The sequence below is a fragment of the Oncorhynchus mykiss genome, chromosome 16 (genome assembly GCF_013265735.2).
Source record: "Oncorhynchus mykiss isolate Arlee chromosome 16, USDA_OmykA_1.1, whole genome shotgun sequence".
Classification (NCBI taxonomy): domain Eukaryota; kingdom Metazoa; phylum Chordata; class Actinopteri; order Salmoniformes; family Salmonidae; genus Oncorhynchus; species Oncorhynchus mykiss.
In genome coordinates this window covers 72,479,791-72,495,026 of record NC_048580.1, presented here as the reverse complement: position 1 = coordinate 72,495,026, position 15,236 = coordinate 72,479,791, and the positions used below count along the sequence as shown (strand labels likewise).

Genomic DNA, 15,236 nt, shown 5'->3' with positions numbered 1-15,236 from the left:
GTGATTTATCAGTTAGTGTGATTTATCAGTTAGTGTGATTTATCCCTTAGTGTGATTTATCCCTTAGTGTGATTTAGCCTTTAGTGTGATTCATCCCTTCGTGTGATATATCCCTTAGTGTGATTTACCACTAGTGTGATTTATGCCTTAGTGTGATTTAGCCTTAGTGTGATTTATCCCTTAGTGTGATTTATCCCTTAGTGTGATTTACCTCTAGTGTGATTTAGCGTTGTGTAATTTATCCCTTAGTGTGATTTAGCCCCTAGTGTGATTTATCCCTTAGTGTGATTTAGCCCTCAGTGTGACTTAGCCTTTAGTGTGATTTATCCCTTAGTGTGATCTAGCCTTTAGTGTAATTTAGACTTTAGTGTGATTTAGCCCTTAGTGTGATTTAGCCTTTAGTGTGATTTATCCCTTAGTGTGATTTAGCCCTTAGTGTGATTTAGCCAATAGTCAACTATCTATTAATCACAGCATGGTGTTGATTATGATGCGGCCACAGTACGGAGGTTGACAAATGTCACCTATCAACACATCTGAAAATGAGCTGTTTTCATATTCCCTTGTATAGTCTGAGTGTACATTCGAAATGACACCCTTTTTCCTATATAGTGCACTTCTTTTGACAAGAGAGCCCTATATGCCCCGGTCAAAAGTAGTGACACTGTGTAGGGAATGGTGTGTAATTTGGGACGGCGCTGTGACTGTGAGAGGACTCAGGGGTTATTAGTCTTGACTATATCACCATGGACAGATTGGATTAACTCTCTACTGTGCTTCTGTCTCCTCCTCCTCCTCCTCTGGCAGCTGGATAAATATGTCCCCATCAATGCCATTCAGGCACTTAGTACCTGCCATCTCTACATTCAGCCCACCCACACAAATCAATCAGCAGTACAGTACATTGTTTGGATTTGTTTTCCAAATGCTAACACAAACGCTAACACAAACACAGACAGAGCAGAGTTATTGTGGGAGATGAGCAGGAAAGCAGGTGAATGGTGAGCTTTTCAGCGGTGAGTTTAAGGTCAGAGTTGAGCTGGGTGTTATGGACAACAACAAAAAAATCCATATCCCAATAAATGGACTGAATTATCACGGTAATTATACAGTTAACGATAAATTCATAACGTGAATGTTTATTTTTATTTTATTACCCAATAAATCTACTACTACTACTTTGAATGTTGTAAGTTATCAATTGTCCAGTTAGCATTAGCCCATACTAGCAGACGTATTACATTCTGCTAGTAAAAGCTACTTATTGTTATTATCGGTATCAGTCACAAGTTCTCTATGTATTCAGTCTGTATCGGTCAGAGGCAGAGTAGACACCTGTCAAGATCATCTTCTGTAAACTGTTTAACTAGGGCAGCGGTTGAGTTGTACTCTGAAGGCACTTTGAGTGTTACTATTGAGTTGTACCATCAAGCCACTTTCTGAAAACTGCTGGCTTTTCAATGATTGGTTAATTGAGTGATTGGTTAATTGAGTGATTGGTTAATTGAGTGATTGACTGGTTGATTGTCTTGTTTCAGGGCATAGCGTTTGCCTCCCTCTTCTTCATTCTGGTTTCCATCACTACGTTCTGTTTGGAGACCCACGAGTACTTCAATGACCTGCAGAACCGCACGGAACACGTGGTGGTGGGGAACCACACGGAGGAGGTTGTCTCGGTGGAGGTAAGAGAGAGGGTTCCTCATTGTCAATAGACTGTGATGCTTTCCAGAAAGAACCCAGAGCCTCGAGCCTCTAGTGGAGAACCCAGAGCCTCTAGCCTCTAGTGGAGAACCCAGAGCTTCTAGCCTCCAGTGGAGAACCCAGAGCCTCTAGACTCTAGTGGAGAACCCAGAGCCTCTAGCCTCTAGTGGAGAACCCAGAGCCTCTAGACTCTAGTGGAGAACCCAGAGCCTCTAGACTCTAGGGGAGAACCAAGAGCCTCTAGACTCTAGTGGAGAACCCAGAGCCTCTAGCCTCTAGTGGAGAACCCAGAGCCTCTAGCCTCTAGTGGAGAACCCAGAGTCTCTAGACTCTAGTGGAGAACCCAGAGCCTCTAGACTCTAGTGGAGAACCCAGAGCCTCTAGACTCTAGTGGAGATCTGAGCTTGGGCAGGTGAAAACAATATGGTGATCATTTCATTGTTTCTGGATAGGGACCTAAACGTATTGGACATTTTTTCTTTGTATTGTATTGTATGGTACTGTATTGTACTATATTGTATGGTACTGTATTGTACTGTATTGTATGGTTCTATATTGTATTGTACTATATTGTATACTTCAATGATCCCTCAATTGAAATTCAATAATCTAATGTATAATCTAATCTACAATCAAATCTAGTGTCTACTCTAATGTAATGTATAATCTAATGTAATGTATAATCTAATGTAATGTATGATTTTATATATAATCTAATAGAATGTATAATCTAATGTATAATCTAATGTAATGTATAATCTTATATATAATCTAATGTAATGTATAATCTAATGTACAGTCTAATATAATGTATAATCTAATGTAATGTATAATCTAATAGAATGTATAATCTAATGTAATGTATAATCTAATGTACAGTCTAATATAATGTATAATCTAATGTAATGTATAATCTAATGTATAATCTAATGTAATGTATAATCTTATATATATAATCTAATGTAATGTATAATCTTATATATATAATCTAATGTAATGTATAATCTAATGTACAGTCTAATATAATGTATAATCTAATGTAATGCATAATCTAATAGAATGTATAATCAAATGTAATGTATAATCTTATATATAATCTAATAGAATGTATAATCATATATATATATATATATATATACAGTGCCTTGCGAAAGTATTCGGCCCCCTTGAACTTTGCGACCTTTTGCCACATTTCAGGCTTCAAACATAAAGATATAAAACTGTATTTTTTTGTGAAGAATCAACAACATGTGGGACACAATCATGAAGTGGAACAACATTTATTGGATATTTCAAACTTTTTTAACAAATCAAAAACTGAAAAATTGGGCGTGCAAAATTATTCAGCCCCCTTAAGTTAATACTTTGTAGCGCCACCTTTTGCTGCGATTACAGCTGTAAGTCGCTTGGGGTATGTCTCTATCAGTTTTGCACATCGAGAGACTGAAATTTTTTCCCATTCCTCCTTGCAAAACAGCTCGAGCTCAGTGAGGTTGAATGGAGAGCATTTGTGAACAGCAGTTTTCAGTTCTTTCCACAGATTCTCGATTGGATTCAGGTCTGGACTTTGACTTGGTCATTCTAACAACTGGATATGTTTATTTTTGAACCATTCCATTGTAGATTTTGCTTTATGTTTTGGATCATTGTCTTGTTGGAAGACAAATCTCCGTCCCAGTCTCAGGTCTTTTGCAGACTCCATCAGGTTTTCTTCCAGAATGGTCCTGTATTTGGCTCCATCCATCTTCCCATCAATTTTAACCATCTTCCCTGTCCCTGCTGAAGAAAAGCAGGCCCAAACCATGATGCTGCCACCACCATGTTTGACAGTGGGGATGGTGTGTTCAGGGTGATGAGCTGTATTGCTTTTACGCCAAACATAACGTTTTGCATTGTTTCCAAAAAGTTCAATTTTGGTTTCATCTGACCAGAGCACCTTCTTCCACACGTTTGGTGTGTCTCCCAGGTGGCTTGTGGCAAACTTTAAACAACACTTTTTATGGATATCTTTAAGAAATGGCTTTCTTCTTGCCACTCTTCCATAAAGGCCAGATTTGTGCAATATACGACTGATTGTTGTCCTATGGACAGAGTCTCCCACCTCAGCTGTAGATCTCTGCAGTTCATCCAGAGTGATCATGGGCCTCTTGGCGGCATCTCTGATCAGTCTTCTCCTTGTATGAGCTGAAAGTTTAGAGGGACGGCCAGGTCTTGGTAGATTTGCAGTGGTCTGATACTCCTTCCATTTCAATATTATCGCTTGCACAGTGCTCCTTGGGATGTTTAAAGCTTGGGAAATCTTTTTGTATCCAAATCCGGCTTTAAACTTCTTCACAACAGTATCTCGGACTTGCCTGGTGTGTTCCTTGTTCTTCATGATGCTCTCTGCGCTTTTGACGGACCTCTGAGACTATCACAGTGCAGGTGCATTTATACGGAGACTTGATTACACACAGGTGGATTGTATTTATCATCATTAGTCATTTAGGTCAACATTGGATCATTCAGAGATCCTCACTGAACTTCTGGAGAGAGTTTGCTGCACTGAAAGTAAAGGGGCTGAATAATTTTGCACGCCCAATTTAAAAAAAAAAGTTTGAAATATCCAATAAATGTCGTTCCACTTCATGATTGTGTCCCACTTGTTGTTGATTCTTCACAAAAAAATACAGTTTTATATCTTTATGTTTGAAGCCTGAAATGTGGCAAAAGGTCGCAAAGTTCAAGGGGGCCGAATACTTTCGCAAGGCACTGTATATATATATATATATATATAATGTAATGTATAATCTAATGTATAAACTAATGTAATGTATAATCTAATATATAAACTAATGTAATGTATAAACTAATGTAATGTATAATCTAATATATAAACTAATGTAATGTATAATCTAATATATAAACTAATGTAATGTATAATCTAATATATAATCTAATGTAATGTATAATCTAATATATAATCTAATGTAATGTATAATCTTATATATAATCTAATGTAACGTATAATCTTATATATAATCTAATGTAATGTATAGTCTTATATATAATCTAATGTAAATGTATAATCTTATATATAATCTAATGTATAATCTTATATATAATCTAATGTAATGTATAATCTTATATATAATCTAATGTAATGTATAATCTTATATATAATCTAATGTAATGTATAGTCTTATATATAATCTAATGTAAATGTATAATCTTATATATAATCTAATGTATAATCTTATATATAATCTAATGTATAATCTTATATATAATCTAACGTATAATCTTATATATAATCTAATGTGTAATATATAATCTTATATATAATCTAATGTAATATATAGTCTTATATATAATCTAATGTAAATGTATAATCTAATCCATAATGTGATCTACTCTAGGTGGTGACCAAGCCCATTCTGACCGTGGTGGAGGGCGTTTGTGTGGTCTGGTTCACCTTGGAGTTCTTCGTCCGCATCGTTTGCTGTCCCGACAAGCTGCTCTTCATCAAGAACATGTTAAACGTCATTGACTTCGTGGCCATCCTGCCCTTCTACCTGGAGATGGGCCTCAGCGGCCTGTCCTCCTCTAAAGCAGCCTCCGACATCCTGGGGTTTCTACGGGTAGTCCGCTTCGTCCGGATCCTCCGGATCTTCAAGCTGACCAGGCATTTCGTCGGTCTGAGGGTTCTCGGCCACACGTTGAGAGCCAGCGTCAACGAGTTCTGCCTGCTTATTGTCTTCCTGGCGTTGGGCGTCCTCATCTTCGCCACGATGATCTACTACGCAGAGCGGATAGGGGCCCAACCGGACGACCCCCGCGGCTCTAAACACACCCACTTCAAAAACATCCCTATCTCCTTCTGGTGGGCCGTGGTCACCATGACCACCCTGGGCTACGGGGACATGTACCCCCAGACGTGGCTGGGCATGATGGTGGGCGCGCTGTGCGCCCTAGCGGGGGTGCTGACCATCGCCATGCCCGTGCCTGTTATAGTCAACAACTTTGGGATGTACTACTCCCTGGCCATGGCTAAACAGAAGCTGCCTAAGAAGAAGAAAGCACACAATCCGAACCCGGACGCTCCCACGGACACGCCCTCGTTCGGGAAGTCTGTCGCTAACTCTCCCAGGGACAGTACTCAGAGTGATACATGTCCTCTGGCTGCAGAGGAGAATATCAACAGGAACCGCTCAGGTCAGACCAATTCAAAGTAGAATCTGAATATAAACATCAATGTTTTGGCACTAATTTCCCCCATATACTCTATTCATTCATTACACTGTCACTGCACACTTAAAATGTTTTTTGAAGCATTGATATGAGAAAATCAGCTAGAACAACTCAGGTCAGAGACACATTCAAAATGATTTAAATCCGATTCTGTTGGCAGTAATATCACTCCATAGACCATGCTTTATCCACCCGTCTCTGTACCAGAATGTGTTTGAAGCATCGTTATGATATATATACCATAGGCCACAATGATGAGTGGATGTTTCATAATTCAGAACCATCAACCGTTCCACCCATTCACACTCGGACGTCGTTCAAACCTTTTCAAACCCACTACTCCCCTTTACACATCAAACTGAATGATGGTGTACGAACCGACGCCATAATGATAAATGGATTTATCGTTCATTTATACCATCACTAATTTTACCCATTCAAATTGAAGGCGTCAGTAATGAATACTACAGTAGTGCATTTTTTACACCAATAGGTATTAGATGATGTTGTATTTGCTGCGTTGTTTTACAAACGGTAAAATATAACTTTATTTTCTACTGTAGTCATGTATCATGGTTTATTTTGTATTTTTTTACGATAATAAAGTAATAAAATAGGCTTACTGTACCTAGCCCTGAAGACAGTAACACAACGTGATACGATCATTCTCATACCCTTCCCACATTATAAGTTAGGTTCAGTTCAGAGTTTGCCCAGGGAGAAAATGTGTGTTTTCACAGTAAAGTTACATTGTGGCTCTGTAGTTTAACTTTCCCTCTTAAAAAACCTGAGGAGATGTTGAGTAAAATCTTTGGCATTTTACTGTCAGTCCGGGCCCTGTCAGTCCAGGCCCTGTGTCTCTCGCAGACCCGGGTTCAAATACTACTCCAAACATGTTGAATAGTTTGACCGTTTGCTTCCAGATGGGTTAGAACTCTGGAGGATAATCCACTGGTTCCGTTGTGCCTGGCAAGCTCATTCAAGCCCGGCTGAAGTATCACATTTATTACAAATAGTATTTTGAACCCAGGTCTGGGTCGGCTTGTGTATTCACAAAGAGTCTCACAGTAGGAGTGCCGATCATGGATTTTTAAATCATATTGAATAAGATAACATGAGCAGGACAGAGGGACCTGATCCTTGATCAGCACTCTTAGTCTGATACCCTTAGTGGGGGATATGAGCAAAATGGAGACACCAACATGACACTGTCAGAGTAGGGGTGCTGATCACAGATCAGTTTAGCCATTTATACCCTAATGAATAAGATTAAATGGACAGGGAGGACCTGATCCTAGATCCTATGCTTTATGAACCAAGTCTGTCTGTCCTGTCAGACTCCAAACAGAACGGAGACGCCAACTTGGCTCTGTCGTCGGATGAGGGGTGCAGCCTGACCCAGCCGCTGTCACCCAGCGAGAAGTGGAACCTACGGCACGGCCACGGCCGCAAACACGCCCGGTCGGTCAGGGGGAACAAGGCCACCAAGAAAGAGGCTACCTGCTTCCTGCTTACCTCTGGGGACTTCTCGTGCACTGGAGGAGAGCACACCATACGTACTGGTAGGTTGACCCACAGACAGGCACGCAGGCACTGACACTCCTCTCTCTCTCTGAAACATGGAGCCCACCATCCGCAACCATAGGTCCTACACACAACGAACACTCTGAATTAGAGGAACGGATGGGAATGGTAACTGTGAATACAATGACAAAGGAGGCTGCAGACTCGAGGTCAATAGGTCAAAACCTAGACAACCTCAACGCCATACTACTCATTGTATCCATTATTCAGAACCCTCTTATCCTCACCATGACGACCCTGATAACCATAACAACCCAGAGTAGAATAAGTCGTGTTTCACCTGAGGCTTTATGGGAAAATCTATTGATCAGCTTTTACATCAACTATCTGGATCAACAGTGAGGTACAATTTAACCTCTGTGGGAATAATCCTTAGATGAGTAGAGTGAGGCAGTAGTCCCAGATCTGGTAACAGCCAGGTTCAGAACTAGCAACATTTACATTTTTTACATTTCAGTAATGTAGCAGATGCTCTTATCCAGAGTGACTTACAGTAGTGTGTGCATACATTTTCATCCTGCCCCCCCGTGGGAATCAAACACACAAGCCTGGCGTTGCAAGTGCCATGATCTACCAAGTGAGCCACCATGTATAACGGCTTTCTTCCGTCGAAGGAGAGGAGGACCAAAATGCAGCGTGGTTAGAGTTCATGTTTCGTTTTTATTTTTATAAGTGAAACTAAACATGAACAGAATACAAAATAATAAATGTGGCAAAACCGAAACAGTCCTAACTGGTACAGTCCTAACTGGTACAGTCCTAACTGGTGCAGTCCTAACTGGTGCAGTCCTAACTGGTACAGTCCTAACTGGTGCAGTCCTAACTGGTACAGTCCTTACTGGTACAGTCCTAACTGGTGCAGTCCTAACTGGTGCAGTCCTAACTGGTGCAGTCCTAACTGGTACAGTCCTAACTGGTGCAGTCCTAACTGGTGCAGTCCTAACTGGTGCAGTCCTTACTGGTGCAGTCCTAACTGGTGCAGTCCTAACTGGTACAGTCCTAACTGGTGCAGTCCTAACTGGTGCAGTCCTAACTGGTACAGTCCTAACTGGTGCAGTCCTAACTGGTGCAGTCCTAACTGGTGCAGTCCTTACTGGTGCAGTCCTTACTGGTGCAGTCCTAACTGGTGCAGTCCTTACTGGTGCAGTCCTAACTGGTGCAGTCCTAACTGGTGCAGTCCTAACTGGTACAGTCCTAACTGGTGCAGTCCTAACTGGTGCAGTCCTAACTGGTGCAGTCCTTACTGGTGCAGTCCTAACTGGTGCAGTCCTAACTGGTGCAGTCCTAACTGGTACAGTCCTAACTGGTGCAGTCCTAACTGGTGCAGTCCTTACTGGTGCAGTCCTAACTGGTGCAGTCCTTACTGGTGCAGTCCTAACTGGTGCAGTCCTAACTGGTACAGTCCTAACTGGTGCAGAAAACACAAAGACAGGAAACAATCACCCACAAAATACCCAAACAATATGGCTACCTAATTATGGTTCCCAATCAGAGACAACAATAAACACCTGCCTCTAATTGAGAACCAATCTGGGCAACCATAGGCATACAATTTACCTAGACAGGAAACAGCCCCATAAACATACAAAACTACCTAGAAAGGACACAGCCCCATAAACATACAAAACTACCTAGAAAGGACACAGCCCCATAAACATACAAAAACCCTAGACCAGGCAAAACACAAATCCCCCATGGCACACCCTGACCTAACCAAAATAATAAAGAAAACAAAGATAACTAAGGCCAGGGCGTGACACCATGTGTATGTCCCTGTCCTTGTCTCCCGCTCCCTCTCTCTTGATTTGATAAATATGTTTTGTGATGGCAGGCTATACATCCTCAGCCCTCGGGTAAATATTTACACCACCAACCCACCTTTTTTTAGCAGCTTTTAACTGGTGGAAATGGTATGGCACAATGTGGTTTTATCATTCACGTGGTATGACTAGCCTGCTTTGAAACAGGATGCTATGAAGGGAATGAGACAGAAATGCTGTCTGTCGGGGGTAGATTTTCTAGCGTTTGTATTGTGACGGTATACCTTCTCGGGTGAATACTGGCAACACAATAGGATATATTTTTTTGGGGTGGTGCGTGATTCAGTGTTTTATCATCTAAGTCAACGGTTTGATTTGAAACACAGGAGGCTTGGAGGCATTGAACAAGACAAGAGAGATACAGAAAAGCCTCTTCCTATAATTCCCTTCATTACCATCTGGCTGTCAGACTGGCAGCAATTATTCTCTGCTTGAATAGGCCTGCTGCTGCCTGACACACACACACACACACACACACACACACTGTGTAAAGCATATCATCACATCACAGCTCCCCAAAGTCCCCCAGAGCCTGGAGTGACAACAAGACTATATTTGGACGTAATGGATTCACTTTTCACATCCTGAACAAACATTTACCACCCATTAGCATCCTGAATCTTATCTACAGATGGTGTGTGTATGTGTGTGCGCGTGTATGCGTGTGCGTGTGTGTGTGTGTACAGTGGTGCCTGGAGAAGTGGGTATACTCTAATTTTGAAAACATGTCCCAAACGGCCCGCCAGAGAAACAGAGACATTACCTAAAATGATGAATTCCACATTGTTCTTTCAGAGTCAGGCCAACCCAAGCTGTTCAAGTAGGCCATTAGTGGGCCTACTATTGAAATAGATAAATTAAGCTGAGTCAGAAATGCACAGGTTTCAAATGTGTTTCTTTTTTTCTCTAAATTGGATGTTCTAATTAAATCCATAACAATGTTTAAACCATTTCAGGAGACCACTTTGAGGTCTGTGAAAAAATTTTTTTTTTAGTAAAGTTACTAAAAGTGCACAGGAAATGGAGTGTGCAAAACAAATGGCTACTGGATTGATGCAAATAACCATGCAGGAAGGCCTAGCTAGTTAACTTTTTATTGAGAAGGGTTATGGGAAAGCCTTTACCATAAACCAGAAGATGGTTCCCACGGGGAAAAAACGGATTGAACCAACATTGTTTCCACCTCATGTCAACCCAAACAAGGCAACGGTAAACATGTCTTCCCCCATGAATGATGCAGCGCCTCCCCCCTTGGGGCAATCAGTGTAATTTAGTAAATGTTGGATCACAATGACAAGACAAGTCATTCAAAATAGGGCCAGTAGTGTCTGATATATATGGGTTAGCTAGACTCATATCCCTGAGCATGTGTGCCAAATTTCATCACTCTGAGTCAAACAGATCGAGAGATATAAACATGTGCCTGTTATAGCACCACTGTGTGGTCAATATGAATCTTATTGCAAATGTTGAGTCTTGGCAGTGTTTGCAACATGTTCACCAAATCTTGTTACAATATGAATATCCATGACTGATTTATGCACCAGACCAGTAGTGTCTGTGTAATATTTTCCAGACTAGTACCTAAAACAACACTGACTAAGTAGTGTCTGTGTAATATTTTCCAGACCAGTACCTAAAACAACACTGACTAAGTAGTGTCTGTGTAATATTTTCCAGACCAGTACCTAAAACAACACTGACTAAGTAGTGTCTGTGCAATATTTTCCAGACTAGTACCTAAAACAACACTGACCAATAAACATTCACGTGGTCAGTGTTGTTTTAGGTACTAGTCTGGAAAATATTGCGTTGAGAGATCTGTGTCCATAGATAGCACATATTAGGTTTCGTGCAGATCGGTCATTCGATGCCAGAAGAAAAAGCGTTTGAAGTGTTTTTCACAACATTCAAAATGGTGGATCTTAAACGTTCGCGTGGGAATCTGAGGCAGATCTGCTCCTTGTGAGGAGAGGGAACTATGGATCGAATTTCGTGACTTTAGGTCAAACAGGGTGAGGGGTGTGACCTTTCAAAGTTAGCATTTTTTATATATCTTGTTATAGCGCCACCATCTGGCCAATCCGTGTAATTTTGTTAATGCCAGATCTCTATTTCAAGATGCATCATTCACCCAAGTTTCGTAAAAATTGAGCCAGTGCTGTCTGAGATATTGTGTGTGTCTTACGTATGAACGGACGTACTAACAGACGGACACAGATCAACAATCCCCCCACAGATTTTATCGTGGGGGACAGCAGCCTAACAGCCAAATGCATTATCCTAGTCATATTAGCAACCTATGCTAGTTGTTGCAACTTTAGATCTCCCCTCTTTCTACATTTCTAACAGATATTTCCATCTCTGTCCATGAAACCGCTTGCATGAGAGTTGCTCATTTTAGAACAGTTTACCCCCCTCTCCCGCAAATTACATTTAGGAATATATGCACGTAGGCCTACTGCCGTGTGCACATTGCTGCGCCCAAAATGTGAAGAAATAATAGCCTATCAACATTTTAAGCTAAACATTCTGAATTGTTCCATCAGCCTTCATAATTGATACAGTGTTTACCTCCACTACCCCACTTTGATATGCATCATGGGTATTAAGAAGCGAGTATATGCAATATATGACAATATTACTAACTTCCCTCTCCTTGCCCCACCCTGGGCTCGAACCAAGAGTATCGTTACCTATCGCACCGCAGAAGCTGTGGTCCTTGCAGAGCAAAGGAACCAACTGCTTCTACGTCTCAAAGGAAGTGATGTCACCAACTATCTAGCCGTTTCACACCAGCTACACTCATCCCCCTTTGACCTCTGAGTGATCCGTGTCACGGCACCAATGTAACAGTATCGTTTTCGTCCTTTTCCTAGCCACAACCTGGGCTCGAAACAGAGACCCTCTGAACACATTGACAGCAGTTACCTCAGAAGCAGCGTAACCTTTCGTTCCACAAAAGCAACGGGGCAAAGGGGAAACAACTCCTCAGAGGTCTCAGAGCGAGTGACGTTGCCTATTGAAACGCTACTTGCATGCACCGCTAACTTCCTAGTCATTTCAGACCGGTTACAAATGCCCATTGAAAAATAAATGGGTATAGGGTGTATATCAGCATATACCCTCCACTACACCACTGTGTGTGTGTGTATCTGTGTCTGTGTCTGTGTGTGATGTGTCCTGAGCTATGTACCCATAGTATTGTCGTGAGACAGACAAGACCTCAAAACTCATTAGAAAAGCCCACAGATTACTCACTTTTCTGAAGGTCTGATGTTAATGTCATCTTGTTTTTTCACCCTTTCTTTCTCACACACACTTATGGAAGGAAATTAGGGGAAAGGGGATACCTAGTCAGTTGTTCAACTGAATGCATTCAACTGAAATGTTTTTTAACCCAACCCCTCTGAATCAGATTTCAGTGTTTTGATCCAATCCTGGCCAAGCATGGAGGAACGTGTTGAGTGGTGGAGATGTGAGGAATTTGATTGTCTTCCATTGCTCTTGGCTGATATAATCCACAATTATTCCAGAACTTTAGTCAAGAGGATGAGAGGGGATGTATTATTGATGTGTGTAAACCTGTTGTGACAACCAAATTTGACTTTCTTTATTCTATCTTGCTCTTAAGGTCAACTCTGCCTCAAGGGCAAGAATTCGTTAGAGCTGCACTCAGAACAAGATTGAATGAGGATTTTGTTTTTTTAATAAGGAACTACACTGAGTCTTGTCCTCTGAGTGATACGTCTTGTGATTCTTCTCATCCCTCCCTGCCCCCTGCCTCCGACTCTGCCCCCCGATGATCCTCTGCCTGCCTGTCTTTCCTCTGCTTGAGAAGCCTTGTGATTCTCCTTACCCCCTTCTGGCCCCTGCCTGTCTGCCAAACCAGAGAGATAAAGAGAGAGTAGAGACAGAGAGAGAGATAGAGAGAGCAAAGAGAGAGAAGACCACAAATGTGAAATTTACTTTTTACCAAATGACCATATATTCAGCCTGCACACCCTTATTAACAAACAAATATACCAAAACAAACGCAAAGTCTTCTCATGCTTTATTGATTTAAAATAATATTTTGACTCAATTTGGCATGAGGTTCTGCTTTGCAAATTGGTGAAAAGCGGTGTTGGGGGAAATACATACAACATTATAAAATGTACACAAACAAAAAAAAAATGCAAAAAAACACCCATTTCTTTCCTCAGGGCCATGGGGTGAGACAGGGATGAAGCTTGAGCCCCACCCTCTTCAACATATAAATTATATCAACCAATTGGCGAGGGCAATAGAACAGTCTGCAGCTCCCGGCCTCACCCTACTCGAAGTCAAATGTCTACTGTTTGCTGATGATCTGGGGCTTCTGTCCCCAACCAAGGAGGGCCTACAGCAGCACCTAGATCTTCTGCACAGATTCTGTCAGACCTGGGCCCTGACAGACCTGGGCCCTGACAGACCTGGGTCCTCACAGTAAATCTCAGTATGACCACGAATACAAATTCCATCTAGACACCGTTGCCCTAGAGCACACAAAAAACGATACATTCCTCGGCCTAAACATCAGCGCCACAGGTAACTTCCACAAAGCTGTGAACGATCTGAGAGACAAGGCAAGAAGGGCCTTCAACACCATCAAAAGGAACATCAAATTTGAAAAACCAATTAGGATCTGTCTAAAAAAATACTTGAATCAGTTATATAACCCATTGCCCTTTATGGTTGGGAGGTCTGGGGTCCGCTTACGACCCAATAATTCACAAAATGGGACATACACCAAATTGTACGCACAAATATCCTCAATTGTACAACATAAAACACCAAATAATGCACACAGAGGAGAATTAGGCCGATACCCGCTAACGACCAAAATCCAGAAAAGGGCTGTTAAATTCTACAACCACCTAAAAGGAAGCGATTCCTAAACCTTCCATAACAAAGCCATCCCCAATAGAGAATTAAACCTGGAGAAGAGTCCCCTAAGCAAGTTGGTCCTGGTTTGGTTGGGTCTAATTGTGTTGCTGTCCTGGGGCTCTGTAGGTTTCTGTTAGTGTTTGTGAACAGAGCCCCAGGACAGCAACACAATTAGACCCAACCAAATCATGAGAAAACAAAAAGAGAATTACTTGACACATTGGAAAGAATTAACAAAAAAACAGCAAACTAAAATGCTATTTGGTCCTAAACAGAGATTACACAGTGGCAGAATACCTGTCCACTGTGACTGACCCTAAACAGAGAGTACACAGTGGCAGAATACCTGACCACTGTGACTGACCCTAAACAGAGATTACACAGTGGCAGAATACCTGACCACTGTGACTGACCCTAAACAGAGAGTACACAGCGGCAGAATACCTGACCACTGTGACTGACCCTAAACAGAGAGTACACAGCGGCAGAATACCTGACCACTGTGACTGACCCAAAGTTAAGGAACGCTTTGACTATGTACAGACTCAGTGAGCATAGCCTTTAATTGAAAGAGGCTGCCATAGGAAGACCTTGCTCTCAAGAGAAGACAGGCTATGTGCACACAGCAAATCCAATTTTGATAAACTCACATACCTACTGGGTGAAATACCACAGTGTGACATCACAGCAGCAATATTTGTGACCTGTTGCCACGAGAACAGGACCACCAGTGAAGAACAAACACCATTGTAAATACAACCCACATTTATGTTTATTTATTTTCCCTTTTGTACTTTAATTATTTACACATCGTTACAATAGACGTAATATGACATTTTAAATGTCTCTATTCCTTTGGATCTTTTTTTGTATTTTTTTATTTCACTTTTGTTCATTATCTATTTCACATGCTTTGGCAATGTAACCATATGTTTCCCAAAGCATGAATTGAATTGGATTGAGAGACAGAGAGAGACAGAGAGAGCAGAGACA

General features: G+C 41.4%; 1 protein-coding gene across 1 annotated transcript in view; it reads left to right on the top strand.

The window, feature by feature from the left end:
• Window positions 1-15,236, top strand: part of kcnc4 (potassium voltage-gated channel, Shaw-related subfamily, member 4) — a 66,490-nt gene that overhangs the window by 38,109 nt on the left and 13,145 nt on the right. The window contains exons 2-4 of the mRNA XM_036947726.1: window positions 1,539-1,682; window positions 5,100-5,895; window positions 7,269-7,493. Of these exons, the coding sequence (XP_036803621.1) occupies window positions 1,539-1,682; window positions 5,100-5,895; window positions 7,269-7,493 (1,165 nt within the window). The remainder of the gene's footprint in view (window positions 1-1,538; window positions 1,683-5,099; window positions 5,896-7,268; window positions 7,494-15,236) is intronic.